At 47.7% G+C, this 17778-nt stretch overlaps 1 protein-coding gene across 1 annotated transcript in view; it reads right to left on the bottom strand.

Moving 5' to 3' along the window:
- Positions 1 to 17778, bottom strand: part of ZCCHC14 (zinc finger CCHC-type containing 14) — a 57497-nt gene that overhangs the window by 8825 nt on the left and 30894 nt on the right. The window contains 6 exon segments of the mRNA XM_038538095.1: positions 1674 to 1953; positions 2860 to 2914; positions 2997 to 3091; positions 3821 to 3930; positions 6648 to 6719; positions 15152 to 15225. Of these exon segments, the coding sequence (XP_038394023.1) occupies positions 1674 to 1953; positions 2860 to 2914; positions 2997 to 3091; positions 3821 to 3930; positions 6648 to 6719; positions 15152 to 15225 (686 nt within the window).

Genomic DNA, 17778 nt, shown 5'->3' with positions numbered 1-17778 from the left:
GAGAAGATGGGGGACCTGCAAGGTCTGCACTATGGGGCAGGCAACTGAAGAATATGTCTTTAGTTTCCACTTCTAGAGAGACTGGATCTGTTCAAGTGTTCCCTCCTATCCATGGAAGTGTCTGAGGGATCCACCTCCTTGGATACAAGCCATTTATCCTCCTGCAGACAGGAGAACTCTTAACAGCTCTTTTTTCTCAAAATTCACTGTCATTTTAGGGGCAAAGCAACTTTGTTGAGAAGCAAGTGTTCCAGAAAAGATGATGCCATCTGAATTAAATGGCTAACTAACTGGTGGCTTTATACTGAGCAGGCACAACACGCTGGTTCTCACAACAGTCTATAATGCGATTTGTGATTTTTATGGCTAAAATTCAACTCCTACATTATGTTGAAACTTTTTAAATTGACCATGAGACAAGGTTGGCAAAATCTGTGGTTTTTAGGATTTATGTATCCTAAGCCAAGAATATTACAAATATACTTAAAAGCTGTTTATTTTTTTATTTTTAATTTTTTTTGTACTCAAAGCTTGATTTCTAGGTTCACTTGCAGATTTTTGGACAAATGAGATTTTTTACATAGATAAAAGTGCCAAGTGATTGTATCCAGCAGGGGGCATCAGAGCTCAAACACGGCCATGGGTCAAATTTAGTTTTTCTCAGTGATGCCACTAGTTCAGAAATTTCAAATTTTAACAACGAAAAAATGCTCATCAGAACTCTCTGTTGTAAAAAATAATTTTCAAGGCTCCTTGGCTCAGTTGGTTAAGCGTCCCGACTCTTGACTTCAAGCTCTGGCTGCGATCTCAAAGTCCTGAGATCAGCCATTTCACAGGCTCTGTGCTCATTTTGCAGTCTGTTTGAGATTCTCTCCCTCTCCCTCCGCTCCTCCCCTCACCCCTCCCTTTCTCTTAAAAAAAATTTCTATGTAGGATTGCTTGAAAGACATAAAATTCATCTATTCTTTTCAGCTGTATGACCCTCAATCGAGCCAGATCATCAGCAGGCTATTTCCTCGGATCCAAGTATCTGGGCACCTTGTAAAACAGGCCCTTAGGCACTGACCTCCTGCGTGTGCACAGCCTAAGCTGAAGGGCATCTAACAAAGGGGGCGTGCACACCCCAATTCACCGTTTTTACTGAAATGGCTGCTGGAGATACAATGTCCTTTGTATCACACAGTGTATCTAACACATGAAGACCCCAAACTATCTTTATTTTTTTTTAATTTCTTTTTTTAATTTTTATTTATTTGTGATAGTCACAGAGAGAGAGAGAATGAGGCAGAGACACAGGCAGAGGGAGAAGCAGGCTCCATGCACCGGGAGCCCGACGTGGGATTCGATCCCGGGTCTCCAGGATCGCGCCCTGGGCCAAAGGCAGGCACCAAACCGCTGTGCCACCCAGGGATCCCCCCTCAAACTATCTTTAAAAAAAAAAAAAAGTTTGTTCATAACTGTGTTCCAGTTTTTGCTTCGGCTGCAGGGAGCCTTCAAATCCAAATGCACTGCCACTCCTCCTCTGGTGTGTGTGGGACTTAGGGCATATACATACAGGTGTCAGATACCAGGCTGTGTGATTTCCACATCATGGACAGTCTAGACACCCAACTCAAGCCCACGAGGAATGAGAGCAGAGGAAGACTGTGTCACCTGCCCAGTCATCCACATACCTTCTCCATTGTGAGCTGTTTGAAGACTGGGTAGTACTTGTGCAAGCGCAGTTTCCTAAGCCAGTCTAAGATCCCATTCTGCTCCTGGGTCTGAGGGGTCTGCAGACTGGAGGGCATCAGGATGGCAGGCGAGGTGTCCATCTGGGCCCGGTAGGCCAGTGCTGAGCCTGTACCCCCTGTGTGGGAGCAGTGGGGCAAGGTGGCTGCACTGGCCGAGTGCTGCATGTGGTGCTGGGCGCCGCTCTGAGAGGATGGGATGCCAGCCACACCACACACAGGCCTGTGGGGATAGCAGACAGGTGGTTTTCACAAGACTGCAGCCTCCACCACAACTGGGTGGGAAGCGTGCAGTAGCCAGCTCTCAGGTGCTGGATGGCATCAGAGGCCATGCCTACTGTCAGCACCAAAGCCCTTTCCTGCTGCTGTGCCTCTGTGATGCCACCCCCCTGAAGGTGTCTGTAGGCATGCTTCAGAGTATGCACATCTGTGTGTGTGTGTGCATGCGTGCGTCACCGACTCCTGGCTGAGCGGCCTAGTTTGTTACTCTATCATAGCATGATACTGAAAATCTTAAATTAAAACGGACTCCTTAAATCTTTTATTTGAATGGACTTTTTTTGAAAGGGAGTCTTGGTAGCAGGCAGGAATGCTCAGCATTCTGCTTTCTGCCCTGCCCCTTCCACCCAAGACTATAAACCCAGAAAGTCAGCACTTTCAAAGACCTCGTGACCTGACTGCATCTTCACATAACTATATGCGTGTGTGTCACTGTCCATGATACTGACCCATTTTAATGACAGCCTGTTTGCCACCCGAGCACTGCTATAATCACTGTCAACTCGAGGCTGACAGAGAACTCTTGGAGCAGTGCCTCTGCCACCTCATGGGCAGTCGTTCCCTGGGAGCTCGTAAAAATGAATATTCTCTGAAATTCTAGGATGCACAGGGCCCAGAAACTGGCACTTGCAGTAACAATCCTTAGGAATTACAAGTGCAATGGCTCAGAGAACCACTTCTCTTTTTACATGGAGAAATCATAAACTGGAGTATCTCTACCCAGTTCCCCTCACAATATTATTCAAGACTAAAACCAAAAATGACTTTGCTCTACAAACAATTATTTACACACAGTCAGAAGTAAGCTCTATGCTGATCTGAAACACACTGCTTACACAGGACGCCTCACCTTCCAGACACGCCCATCATGGTACCCACTTTAGAGAGGGAGGGGGTGCCAGGACCTGTAAGTTAAGATAGATGTCATAAAGTTTACACATAATAAAGATGTTTCTATCTTTATGTAATTACATTTCATAAACTCACTTGGACTTTGAAGCTGTTGGGTGGGAGATGAAGTGCTGAAAAATCTCTTAACGTGGTCATTTTTTAATAAGTGAGAAGGTAATGAGGCCAAATACCTACAAATTAAACAATGCAGGTTTATCAGCATTAAAATGGTTATTACCAAAAACTAATGGGGAGAGAAATTGTAATTTTCTGTTAAGAGAAATACAAGAGAGAAAAAAGTAAACAGAAGTGCCACAACCTATGTTCTCCCTGCCTCAATTCGACTCCTGTGTGAGTCCTTTCGTTCCCCTGAGCCCCTTTCCCCACACCCATCGCATCTCACAGTGGGAGGTGGGCAGCAGGCTGGCACAAGAGCCGCGCCCGCTGTGCTGCCTCTAGTTGCTGGTGCTGGGATGCTGGGCCCGGGCAGCAGGCCTGCCCCGTCAGCCATGGACTCGGCTGGGAGACACCAGCTTTTGGGACTTTATTGGGTCCTAGTCCCCTCCTGCAAATCTCAACTTCCCACTATGGGACAGAAACAATACTTGGATTTTATTTTGTCAGAATGTCAAAATCACATTAAGTGGTGGCATGTACCGTGAAACTCCTTTACTCACATCCTCAAAATCATGCCTACGTTACTAGCTCCACCAAATTCTCCGTAACAGATGAAAATCCCCAGGGACAGACAGAGACCCGGACCTCTGGGAGCAGCATGTGCCCTCATAGCTGCTGGGATGACCAGGCAGCCCAGGTGTGCACCCGCCCCACTCTGGCTATGTCCCACATCGCCAACGGGTGGGCCCATGGGCCCACTGCCAGAACTGCATCCTTGGCCCGCAGGTGCAGGATAGCATTACCTCAGGTCTGCTTCCAGATCCATGTGATTTCGCTCTACGTAAAAGGAATCTGGGCCAGCTAAGCAAGGAATGAACTTCTCCAGATTTTCTTCAGGGTACAGCTGGGGTAACTGAAAGAGATGGAAAAGCATCGGACGTCTGTCAAAATTCACCTGACACTGGCCTCCCCCAGTTGAGAAGTGGGAGGGTACTAGATGCTGACACCTGCAGGACACTATGACCCACCCTGCTCTCAGCTCCTTGGGGTTCTACTTCCACTTAGGATGTGGAAAGCCACAAAAGAACATTGCTCCCACCCATAGCATCGGTAAAAACCTCGATAACCTACACGATCGTACTTTCCATGAGCCCATCAGGAATTCATTTGTAAGGTCACCAAGTGAACTGAATTTCAAGAGGGACCTGTCCCTCCAAGGAGAGACAAGACACACAACCCGTCTCTGTTGCAGCAGAACACGAGGAAGAGGTGGCCGCCATGCCAGCAGCCAGAAGAGGTCAGAAGATGGACACTTCCCACGGGCTGAGTGTGGGCCACACAGTGGTCAGCCAAGAGCCCAGACACAAGGGGGAGTGTCCTCCCTTCCCAAGCTTGCTTCCAAAGGAGACTGGAGAGAGCCTCCAAGGCAGCGGTGGTGTGGGCTGGCTGCCCCTGGGGGCCTGGCAGGAACTTCTATGCCTTCCCCTGGAGCTTTCTCTAAATCTGAGGCAAAATCCTTAAGCCTCTGGGGGAGGGACAAGACAGCTCCTGCTCCCAGAGCCCAAGCAGACCCTCTGTTTCTGGGGATGAAGCAGAAGCACTACTTTTCTGCCTCTGCGGGAGGGGAGGGAGTCCTCCTTGCACCAGGCCATGGGCAAAGATGCCCTGCTCCCAGGAGAAAGGACAAGCACACCCCTCTGGCCCTGAAGAAAGGGCAAAAGCCTCACGGGCTGAGGATATGCTCCACCAGTACAAAGAGGAGGTCAGCGGTTGCTGGGGAAGAGAGGGGCGGGGATGCCGGGGAAGCCCCCAAAGACCCTGTGCCTGGGACTGGGCTGGACCAGGAGGATGGAGAACACTTCACCCCCAGAAGTCTGTCATCAGGCTGTTAAAACAAGCAACCGTAATCTCCCCGGGGCTGAGGAGGGTGCTCAGCAGAGCAGGGACAGCCCCTCCAGGCCATGGGCATCCAGGACTGCTGAGGGCCAAGGGTGAAGCCAGACCCCTGACAGAACTTCTGACACTGCAGGCCCCTCTCCCGGGGCTCAAGGTATCAGCTGCCCTCCCCCAGAGGAACCTGAAGCCCGCGGGATAGCAGCAACAAAACCCAAACCCGGCCCAACTCCTAATTAGGTCAAATCGAGGACCCCACCGAGGGCTTGAGAGAAGCAGCAACATGCCCATTTCCAAGCAGACATACTGCTTCCTTCAGTCTCCTACATTTTTTAAACATGATGTTTAATACTCAATAAAAAATTACAAGACATAGAAAAAAAAAAAAAAGAATGAATGAAACCTGTTATCAAGATAATCATCAGAGCGAGACTCAGAGATAACTGGACGTTGGAACTATGAGATAGGGATTATAAAACAACTAGGTTTAACATAAAGATTGAGAAAAAACAGACAACATGCATGAACAAATGGGAAATCTCAGCAGAGAGAAGGAAACTTTATTAAAAGTCATGTCAAGATGGAAAAGCCAGGAACAATAGGAAACCACGGTCCCAGAGATGAACTCAGCACATAAACCAGGCTCAGCGGCAGTCTGGGCAGAGCTGCAGACTGAACATCAGGGAGCCTGAAAACAGGACAACAGAAATCGTCCGACTCAAACGCACAGCAAGAGGAGCAAGAAAACAGAAGGCGCCCCCAAGAGCTATGGATGATGTCAAAGGTCCAGGTGCATGGAGTTCAAGTCCCGGGGCAAGAGAGAGACAGGGCAGAAGAAATATCTGAAGAGATAACAGGGAAGAATTCTCCAAAATTAACAGGAGACGACAAACCAGATGTCCAGGAAGGTCAGAGAACCCACAGCCAGGCGAACATGAAGCACTCTCAGCACCCAGTGGGGTCAGAATTCCTGCCAGCATCAGTGCAGTCCAGAGCAACAGATGTTCTTGGCACGCAGGAGAGGAAATGTAGCGCTCTCAGGGTTACAGAGGAAAACGTGAATCCCAAGGGGAATCAGTAACCCCGGAAAGCCTGGCTTACAGGCCAACAGGAGAAGCATGAGCAAACAAATATGATCCATCCCCTGGATTTCCCCCTATAGGATTACAGCCTTGGTTTTATAGTGAAAACCTCAGACTCATTTTGGAGACACTTTAGCTCTGTCAGTTCATGAAACAAAGGGGATGAATTAAGATGCACCACTTTGTCACAGCTACGGCCCGGGCCAGTGGACTAGAAACACATACTGACTGTGGAGGTGGGTACGTACGTATGTATGTATGTATGTATGTATGTATGTATGTGTGGACACACGTCTATGTAGGGAAAGTGGTTATTTATCTAGTAGTGGGACCTTCTGTTTGGATGACATTTGTTTAAGCCAGCAGAAAAGGACCAGGAAGCCCTGCAGATATGACAGACCAAGCTGGGACCATGTGGACTCTCCCTCAGTCTCCGCTGCAGAGTAACCAAAGCAGACACCCCTCCGCCGCGTGCGTCCTGCCTCTTCTCGTTCTCAACAACTGCAAGCAGCGCAGATCAGGGTGTCGAGGACCATGCTTTCACAGCCATGCACGAGCTACTTGCTCTGCCAGCTGAAGGAAGCAATCCACTGGGATCACTCTGCAATATTATTGAGAGCCTTTTCATTCTTGTAAGAGCCCTTAATCACCTTACCTTTGAAATAAATTCAGTCACTTCAGAGGAAGATTTGGTTACTGATGTTACTGAAGAATCAGACCACAAGACCTTAAAAACAAACAAACAAACAAACCTTAAAAACAGACGCCACGTACGCCCCTCACAGCACACCTGCCCAGGTGCCGTGAGCATGCTGAGCCCTGAGTGTGGTGCGCCTTCTGAATGGGGTGGTTCCACATCCCTTGACTCGTGAGAGAAAAGTTCACACAAATCAGGTCCTTTAAGGCTTAACTTCCTGTTTTGTGCAATTATTCAAATATCCCCAAATTATTCAAGCATGGAGTCTGAGGCTTGCTCCACCACATTGTAAGCAGTCACTGACAATCACGATTGCTTATGTGTGCCAGCGCACACCATCCTCCAGGGGACCTCCTCTCAGGTGAACATGAGACAAGAGCCCCCGCCCTCGGGCACCTGACACAACGGGGGTAGGGCAGTCAGCAGCAGGGGAACAGCAAGGGTGCAGACAGTTTCAGGAGAAAGCAGTCAGAAAGGGCTCTCTGCAAGCAGCTCCACAGCACCAGGGGCGCCGGACACCCGAGCACACAGCCAGTGTATCCTCGCTGCAGGTGGCAGGCAGGCAGGCAGCCTTATTTCATCACCGTGTCCCAGCCAGTCCCCCTTGATGGACAGCAGGTGCTCCGGGGGGAAGTCTCCTTCCTCATCTTTCCAGTGCTCCTCCAGTGTTTCCTGATCACACCAGGGGCACTGGGGACACTGAGGACTCAGACACGGGAGCAGGGCAGGAGCTGGGCTGGGAAGCAGGGGCGAGGTGGGAGGGCTATAAGAAAGGTGAGGTTGTGAAGCGGGAACTTTGCTCTCAGATCCAGAAGCTACCGGTTTCAAATCAGGAAGTAAAATGACCAAAAAAGACAGCATTATATTTGCAGCAATGGAGCAAATGGAGCATGGTGCTTGGGAAGACCCCTCTGCTCCCGCCACCCGTCTGCACCTTCTGAGAGGCAACCCACCATGGTCGCACACGGACCTCGTGTCCCCTCCTCTGCTGAAACCCACACGAACTCCGTCCCCACAGCTGCCGCAGCATGAAACCACCGCGAAGATGGCTGTCTCCTAGAGCAACCAGGACATACGAGCCAACTGAGGAAAGGGGCTCCTCCTTCCCTCTGATCTTGGGGCTCCCGGTACCAGGCCTCACCCATGGCAGGCGCTGGCACTCCTTGAATGAATGTGCCTTGCCGCCCAAAGGGACCTGCACCAGATACGGACCCCAACCTGCCTGTCAGAGACAAATCTCACAACAGCTTTGAACACAAGTCCAGGCAAGCTGCTACTCAATGAAATACCAGCACCATCTATGGCCAAAATCAGAAACTTTCTGGTCCTTAGATGTTGGACCCAAAGCATTGCTGACATTTTGCATTTGTCAAAGTACAATACATGGTGGAGGATTTCTCTTTTCCTTATGACGCATACAGCAGGATAAGAACCTGATTCCAGCTGGAGTCCTTCTCTTTCTGTCCACATTCACATGGCATGAATGCTCTTCAACCCCACAAAAAATGAAATCCAACGCCCAAGCAACAAGTGCAGCACAGACAAATCATGTTATGTTGAAACAGACAATCTGTTTCCCCAACAATGATGTGCTTTAAACAGGCACAATTACTACTGTAGGCTGTCAGCTCCTGAGCTGTTTGACACTTTTACTTCTAAACGAAGCTGATACCTCAGTCTAAGGCAGGCAGAACTAAGGGCTCACTTCTGGGCTGACCTGAGCACCCCCATGCTCTGTAGCTGATGCAGGCTTCACAATCACCCTAGGTCTCACCAGCCAGGCCATGTCCCTGCACCAGAAGAGGGGCATGGACACAGAACAGCCTCATGGCATGCCACATGTTACACACACATTCCGTCAAATCTGAGGTGGCACCAACTGAAGCTACCCCATCATCTTACGTACCACCAGGAAAAGAGTTGCCAAATAAATTATGATGTCACTTGGACCTGTATCACTTTGCATAGCAAAGAGCTATGCAGCCCAAGACAGACCATAAAATACCCTAAGCTTATGCCAAAAGCAAAACATGCACAAACCAGATACTTAGGACTACATCACACTACATCTCAGCTCCATCCCCAATGTCCTTGAGTCACACACAGCACTCTGGATGGAGCGCATGGAGCAGTGAGCCAGAGGCCTGGCCCATGGCTCGTGCTACGCCGCAGATGTGAGTGGGCGGCCCAGCACCAGAACATCTAGCATGGAGCCTTCAAGAGCTCAAGGCAGCCAGGTGGAAACACAGACCACGTATGGAAAAGAAAACGGTATTAAAAAACTAAAAACTATCATTAATATTCTCCGTGATCTAAGAGAAGAAAAGCATAGCCAAGAACAGGACGCCATGAAAAAAGAATCATCAGAGAACAAGCATTCTTTAAAATTAAAAACAGGACAGGAGTGAAAAATCCCACTGATGAAGAGGGGAGATGAAGCAGTCCTCCATAAAGTTTAGATCAAAATACCAAAGGGAAAGGAAACAGAAAAAAATAAAACAAAGGACCAGTCATGAGGTCCAACAGGCAGACAGCAGGAGTTCCAAAGCAAGGAAATAGAGAAAAACAGAGCAGAGGACACTAAAAGGGAGGAATTAGGACGAGGCCCTCAAATTACAGACGTGTGCTTTCAGTTTAAAAAGGCCCACCAAGTCCCAGCACAATGATGAAAATAGACCCACAGCCAAGCACGGGTGAGGGGTGTGCAGACACCCAGGACTGAGGAAAAACCTTAAAAAATGCCGGAGCTCAGGATCAGGAGGTGGTAAGTTAGCAGCGCTCTCTGATTCCTGAGAAAGAGTGATGCCCAGCCTCCACCTGTGTTCTCAGTCACATGTTGGGGGGTGGGGGGGGGCATTTCCAGACACCTCCCGGGTGCCCTTTCTAAGAAGTTATCAGACAGAGAAGGACATAAGAACAGGAGGTAGCGCTTGCAAGGAGGGAGGGGGCCCCGGGCACGCGGGAATAAACGGGGAGAGCTTGGCCCATCGAGGGCCATCAGGTCCACGTGGGCGCAGAACCACAGCTCTGAGATGGAACAAACAATGCTGGGCATGTCTGAGCACAATGGGGGGGGGGGACTTTCAGGGTGAAATCATTTCGAAGCACTTTCCCTGAGTAAAAACACACCAGCAAACAAAAAGAGACTACCCTAGGGAAAGCCCTCAGCATGCCCCATGTGGCTCCTGGATCAGCACCCGTCATGCTGTTGCACTAATGCCACAGAACCACTGAGACAGACGTCAAAACAAACCGTTCCCCACTGCTCCTGGCATGTTCACAGAATTACTGGGCTCTAAAGTCTGCACAAATCACTTATGAAAAAAACTAAAAAAAAAAAAAAAAAAGTTGTCAAGACTCCTCCTTGCTAACAGCAATAACATATTCAAAGCAGTTCAGATTATCTTGAAATGTAAAAATAAAACTTTCAAGGAAAAGATTTAGCACTAAAGTAAATGTAATACCTGGGTTAAGAAAGAACCACAGCTTTTTCTAAGCCACTAAAATTCTACAGTCTAGGGGGTGCTTCAAGGGTTCGGGTCATCTTCTGCTGTTTTCTCTATCCTTCACTTTTAACAAAAAAAAAAAAAAAAAAAAATCTTTTTGTTAAAAAAAAGTTTTAGTAGGGGATCCCTGGGTGGCGCAGCGGTTTGGCGCCTGCCTTTGGCCCAGGGCGCGATCCTGGAGACCCGGGATCGAATCCCACATCGGGCTCCCGGTGCATGGAGCCTGCTTCTCCCTCTGCCTGTGTCTCTGCCTCTCTCTCTCTCTCTGTGACTATCATGAATAAATAAATAAAAAAAAAAAAAAAAAAAAAAAAAAAAGTTTTAGTTATTGCAGTTTCTCAATGGTGAGTCTGGAAAAACAAGTAAAATCCAGACACTTCGTGTGTATGTAGTTACATGCTGATGTTACATTTGCAGTCGCTTGCTTCCTGCACACCAATCTGATCCCCTCGGTAGCCAGTGAGGAGCAGCCATGACTCCAGCAAAAACATGATCAGCCCCATGGAAAAGAACAGGAAGTGCAGGCTCCTATTTGCAGTACATGTTTACATACTGAAAGCATCTCAATCCAGCTACATAGGCCTTCCTATAAAAGAAGCCTTTCATTTGTATCCTGGAAAATACCGATCCACAAAGAGTGAAGCTAGAGACAAACAGGACTGAGGAAACAGTGGGCAGAGTCCACAGATCCTCCGGAGCCAGGGAGGCTGGCAGGAGAGCCTTCTCTGTGGCCAGCATGGCCGTCCCATCAAATCCCAGGAAGCAGTTTGACGGCTCTGGTCCCTGATGGGTAGCTGTTAACTTCCACATAAAAAAGACCCCTTACTTAAAGGGCAATTAATTTAAGCTTCATTATTTAGAGTTCTGTGGACAAAAGGGGAGGTTTAATCCTCAGGTGACTTTCCTTTTCTTTTTTTTTTTTTAAAGCTTTACTGAGTTGTAATGGGCGGTAAGCTGCGCCTATATAAAGGGCATGATGTGAGAAGTCTGGGCATATGTGCATGTTCAGGATACTATACCACCCCCAAGAGTTTCTTCCTCCTCTCCCCAAGAAGCCACTCTGTGGCTTCTGTCACTGTAGACAGTTGGCATTTCTTACAATTTCATGTAAACAGGCTTGTATCGTATCTACTCTTTGGCAGAGGTTTTTTTTTTTTCTACGTTTTTTTTCTAAACTCAAGGACTTGAATTTTCTCCACATGCTAGTATGAGAACAGTTCAGTCCTTTCCACTCTGGCCGGTGTTCCACGGTGTTTACGGTACCATGTGTGTCTCTCCATTCTCCTCTGGACAGACATTTAGAGGTTGTGGTACATATAAGCCATATATTTCTTACATAAATTTTGAGCGTTCACGTAAATATTTGTGTGAACAAATGTTTTCATTTCCCATGGATTAATACGTGGGAGAGAACTGATGGGTCATACTTTAGAGAAAAGTTTAAGCTTTTGTAAAACTGCCAGACGGCCTTGCAAAGAGGCTGTAGCGCTGAGCATACACACCCCATGTGCGCGCACCCTTGCCAGCAGCTGGCCTGCTCAGGGTCTCCAGGTGCGGCCATCCTGCGGCCACACAGCACCACTTCCCTGTGGCTCTACCTGCCATTCTCCTAATGACTAGTGAGGCCAAACATCTGCTCACATGGGATATTGGCCCTCTTAACTCTTTTCTCTGCTAAAGTGTTTCAAATCTTGGGCTCGCTTCTTAATGGTTTTTTTTTTATTGCTGAGTGTTGAGAGTTCTTTGTATATTTTGAATGAAAACTGTTTATCAAATATGCATTTCCTAATCTGCATCCTGTCCTCCCATCTCCTCAGGGTACTTTCGAGGAGAAGTTCAACCCTCTGATTACGTCTCACATACTCACTTTTTCTTTTAAAGATCATGTTCTTTGTGGTGTAGCCAAGAAATCTTTGCCTAGCCACACAGTCTCATATGCTTTCTTCAAGCACTTTTGTCGTTTTAGGTTGTACGTTTAGGACTATGATCAGTTTTTTTTTTTTTTAAAGATTGTATTTATTTATTCATGAGAGACAAAGACTGAGAGAGAAAGGCAGAGACACAGGCAGAGGGGAGAAGCAGGCTCCATGCAGGGAGCCCAATGCAGGACTCGATCCCAGGACTCCAGGATCACGCCCTGGGCCGAAGGCAGAAGCTCAACCGCTGAGCCACCCAGGCAGGGTCCCCTAGGACTATGATCAGTTTTGAGTTAACTAACTATGAGAGGTGAGGTTTGGTCAAAGGTTCTGGAGCCATTTGTTGAAAAGACCATCCTTTCTTCATTGAACTGCCCGCCTGTCAATTGGCTGTCTACCTGCAAGTCGATCTCTAGACTCTCTGCTGGCCTGCTGAAAGGTGCCCCATGCTCACGGCAATCCCACAGACCAGCGTCCCCCATAGGTTAACAGCGAGTCTCCAAGACAGGCTGCGCGCAGCTTCCAACTTCCTTCTTCTCATAATTATTTTGACTACTCTGTTCTTTCCACACACATTTTAGGGCTAGTTTGTTGATTTCTAAGGCAGAAAAATCCTACTGGGGCTTATTTTTGAGAGGAGTCTCCTCAGATGCCAGAAGATGGGTAAGTTTAGGTGGGCTCGCTATCCTCAGGCTGCCCACCCTCAGTTCTGTCACTGGAGTGTGGCGCTGGTAGCAGCTAGCTGGAGCCCTTGTGCTCACCTGCCCTCAGGCACATGGCCTTGAGGCCGCTTCCTTTCCTCGGTGACAGAAGTCCCCAACCTGACACAGGAAGGACAGCCATCAGCGGCAACCTATGGAAGCCCCGCATAAAACAAGCATGCAGTTTAAGCGGCGCAAATGAACAGAGTGTTTTGCAGTAACAAGTAAGATTTCTTTTTTTTTTTTTTTTTTTTTTAATGATAGTCACACAGAGAGAGAGAGAAAGGCAGAGACACAGGCAGAGGGAGAAGCAGGCTCCATACACCGGGAGCCCGACGTGGGATTCGATCCCGGGTCTCCAGGATCGCGCCCTGGGCCAAAGGCAGGCGCCAAACCGCTGCGCCACCCAGGGATCCCTAAGATTTCTTTTTAACGTTGATCATATCTTTCCTTTATGCCTCGAGTAACCATTCAACACACAGTTTGGGCTGTGGTTCCCTCAGGCCATTATCAAGTTAGTACCCCAAGGGTCACCCGGATGGCTCAGTCGGTTAAGCATCTGACTCTTGATTTTGGCTCAGGTTGAGATCTCAGGGATTGGGCTCCGTGCTGAGTCCACATGAGATTCGATCTCTCTCTCCCTCTGTCCCTCCCTCTACTCACCCATTCTCTCAAATAAATAAATAAAATCTTAAAAAAGAAGTTAGTACTCCAAAAGGAAAAAACTACTTTGGACTTCCAGGTGAGAGATGGATTCTCAATTTCCTAAACACAAGAATATTTTTGTCACTTATCACTTCAGGAAAAGTAAGATCCGCAGATAAGTGAAGCTTTTGCTTTAACTGTTAAAACCTTCAGCTCACCCACTGGGGTACAAATGTCTTCAACTACATACCTCACCCGTGTGACACTGTCAACACCAAGTGACACTTTGGAGTCTAGGGCCGCAAGCTCAGAGCTCCAGGACCCTTCTGGAGTTGTGTGGCTTGCTTGCAGAGGACCCTGGACACCGTGTCCCTGTTGTCACCAGCCAGTTACCTCCTGACTCCTGACCATAACTCCCATCTCCTCCGAGAGGCCACATATCTATTTTGCTAAAGCTCATTTCTTCAGAGAGAAGCTGCAAGCAGTCACACTGGCCAGAGTCACCATATCTCACACTGTACAAGCCAGCAGATAAGGGTGGATCAAGGCTCAGCACAACCAGACAGTGAGTGGGGCCCACCACCTGAGGATGGCTCAGCCCAGTGGAGGCAGATGAGCCTGAGGGGAGGTCCAGCCACGAGAAAGAGCATGCTGGAGGGGGAAACAACACGCTCAGGATTCCAGGGACCTGCTAGGCTCCCACCCTTATGAGGCCCTGAAGATTTTGTGACTCCAAGGTTCTCCAGTAACTGAGACCTGGGTGCTGGTTCCAAGTTTAAAGAGCCTGAAAACTTTAGGTGAGTCTTTCCTGTATGTTCTGAAGACACATGCATAGCTTATTGAGGGATTCTCACAATGCTGTACACCTCCTGAATCAAATGAAGATTTCATCCTTTTAGTGATAAAACTATTTAAGTCTCTGGATGCAGCTACACTTTGAAAACTTAGTGAACCACACAGAGCATCACAGCATACATACTAGATACAAACCAGAGGCTTCTATTCCTGAGAATACTCCCTAGTAATGCAGGAAGCAGATTTTCCTTGTCAATCAGTGTTCAGGCACATGGTCAAAGGAGAACCTCACACAACATAATGAGCAAGTAACAAGACCCTGGAGACATGGCCAGCCAGAATACATTCCCCAGCCTCCTCCGAAGCCAAGTGGGGCCAAGAAACCAAATTTTGGCCAGCAAAACATATGTGGAAGTATCTAGCGGCTGCTTTCAGAATGTTCCTTAAAAAAAAGAGAAAAGTAAAAAAAAAAAAAAGAGAGAGAGAGAAAAGTAAACTTTTCTCTTGTCTTCATCCTGTGTCTTGCTACCTGGAATGAAAACGTGAGGACTAGTGCCCTGGCTGCCACCCTGGACCATGAGGCTGAGAGCCGCACCCCAAGGATATCAAAGTGGTCAACTAGGGGTCACCTAGGCCCCCAAGGACCTCATGGAACACAGCCGCTGGGACACTCTGAGGCCTCCAATCTTACTGCGCAGCACACATCTTCGCTTCAGCCAACTCTGGTGACCAACCAGCCGCAGCTGAGCACGCCAGTCTAGACAACAGTTGGCACATAGGCTGGAGGTGGCCGGCCCATGGCCCATCTTCCATTTAGATCAATCTCAGTATCTACTCAAGGCAAATGTTTCCTTCCTACCCCACAGAGGAGAAAAGGGAGAAAAAACTTGGCATCTTACCTCAAAGGAACATTCAACATGTCTTTCATTTTTTTTGTGTGATAATCCCTTCAGGTCTATCTTTTCAACACTCACTGTAAAAGCAAAAAACAACAACAACAACAAACAAAATTATAAAAATGAAATAAAACCTTGAAGTACATATTAGTTAGCATTTGATATTTTAGCAATTTTCAAAACAAAGCTTTCGACGCTGGCGCGGCTGACTCTTTTGCAATGTGCTCGCCTGGGAAGAGGGGCCGGAGAGGAACGCAGAAATCTGTCACACTCAGGAGTGGAGGCGAATGCAAAAGTAGAACAGAATAGGCCAAACATAAAAACAAATCCTAGAAGAGGAAGAAACGGCACTTGGAAAGAGAACAGGAGTGATGTGGATGCATGAGGGCACAGACCCGGTTATTATTGCAGAGCGGGCCGGATCTATTCTGGCTCCTGAGAAACTAGTGCTCCACATTCTTGGCTGTGACGGTGCCAGACACCAGCGGCCAGCCAGTGGTGGCGCTCATGGCAGGTAATGGAAGCAGCACCAAAGCCTTCCAGCACCGCCTCTGAAGGACATGACGGGCTGTCAGAGGCCACAGCAGCATAGCCAGAGGAGACAAAGCTCCGCCAGAGGCCTCTGCATGCAGCAGGCTCGCTCCGCCCTCCTCCTGACATGGGTACCTTCTCTGTGCCTCAAAACTAAAAGGGCACAATGAAGTTCTTATGCACTCAAACTTGAGTTTGAAAATCCGAATATCTGAGCAAACATTATGTCAAAGATAAAATAGCCACTTACAAACATGATGCAGTTCCCAGGCCACACTGAGGTGTGCGCATTCTATTTCTGATTCAAATGTGAATGTTTCCCAAGCACTAACATAACTGATTTCTGAAGCATCTGTGCTGTTTGCAGACACCAGCAGTCTAGTAACTCTTCTTTGTGGCTAAGAAAGTCCACGACCAACAAGGAGCTTTATTTAATACGTGCGTATTACACACGTCCTCCTCCATGCTAGCATTCACTGTCCCAGACAGCCCTTGGCCATGGACTACGGGGACTTCCAGACCCTGAAAACCTAACTGTCCAGTAGGAAGCACTTAACATAACCTCAGAAACTATTAAGCTCCAAGCCCTGCGGATGCCCAGCGTTCTGGCCTGCCACACAGGAGCCTCCCAAGGTCTTCTCCAAGAACGCCAGTGCCCTAAGGTGTTCAAGGGCACCTGCAGAAAGCTTCACGGTCAAACAGCTCAGGAAAAAAAAAAAAAAAAACTAAGACTCTGGTAGGCTGTCTGTGTACATTAGCACATTAAAGGCTCTAAGCAGTCCTGAAATGAACAAATATGTTCTTATTAACAATTCCTCAGTTTTTTGAGCCACAGAACTTTCTTCCCCTACTGTGTACAGACCTCCAGAGAACAACAAATCGCTCTGTGCAACATGCTTCGGGGAAGCTTCTAACCCTGCAACACCCAACACTGTAGCCACTAACCACATGTGACTACTTAAATTTGTATTAATTACAACCAAACAGAATTAAAAATCCAATTCTTTGGTTGCACTAATCTCATTCTAAGTGCTCAACAGCCAGATGTGGCTAGTAGCTGTCATGCTGTACAGCAGACACAGAACACTCGCTCATCACAGAGTTCTACTGGACAGTACAATCCTAAGAGGGCCTGGCAAACTAGAGGCTGCCCTCCGCCTGTTTGTGTACATGGCTTTGTTGGCACTCAGCCATGCCATTTGTTTACATATCGTCGATGGCTGCTTTCCACCCCAAGGCAGCAGAGCCCAGTCGTCTTGCCAGAAACCCTATGCCTCCCAAAGCCAAAAATATTTACTATCTGGATCTGTGCAGAAAAAATGTGTGATCCTTGTAAAACCAACAATTGTTCACCCACCAACACGTCCTATCAGATTCCTGCTGGGCGCAAGGTCAAATTCTAGGCACTGGGAACAGAGCGGCAAATATGACAAATGGGTCCTCACACTCTCAGAGGTCATTGACTGTGGCAGAAAAGACCCTTCACTGGTTAAACTGTTTTCTCCTAGGCCTCCCTAATTTTGCAAAGTGGCATCACGGTCGATGTGCATCTTGAGAGATACGAGAACTTATTTGATTTGAAGTATTTTAAGCTTAAAATAGCATCTTACAGGAAGGAATTACTAAAAACAAATCAAAACAAAACAGTCAAGTGTTTCCTTTCTGGCGAAACAAAGGACACACCACATTTTGAGGCTGCACACCTCTCTATTTTCACTAAGTGAAGCCGCTTGCTGTTCCTGCCTGGCTTCCTCTGTCAAACTGTCAGCAAACAAATAGCTTTTATGTTTTCCCAATCAGTATTTTTTAAAACTGACCCACAATGACATCTTCCCCTTTCTTAAACAATAGAACATACGAAGTCAATGAACACAGAAAAATGTAGTCAGCATTTTCCCTGGCCACAGAACAGCAACGTGCACCTAAATGTTCCAGGACTGAGTAATACTAGAATTTACAAAAAAAAGTAAAGAGAGAAAACCCCATCTGGACTGATAACGGAAGTGACTCATCCTTGGACAGGAGAATATGAAAAGCAGACGAACATTATCCAGCTGTTTGCAAGTAACAGGCATCTAGAAGTCTAGGGCTGCAGTCTG

The sequence above is a fragment of the Canis lupus genome, chromosome 5 (assembly GCF_011100685.1).
Source record: "Canis lupus familiaris isolate Mischka breed German Shepherd chromosome 5, alternate assembly UU_Cfam_GSD_1.0, whole genome shotgun sequence".
In the NCBI taxonomy this organism is placed as follows: Eukaryota; Metazoa; Chordata; class Mammalia; order Carnivora; family Canidae; genus Canis; species Canis lupus.
Note: the sequence above shows the minus strand (reverse complement) of the source record. Positions and strands in the feature narration are given on the sequence as shown.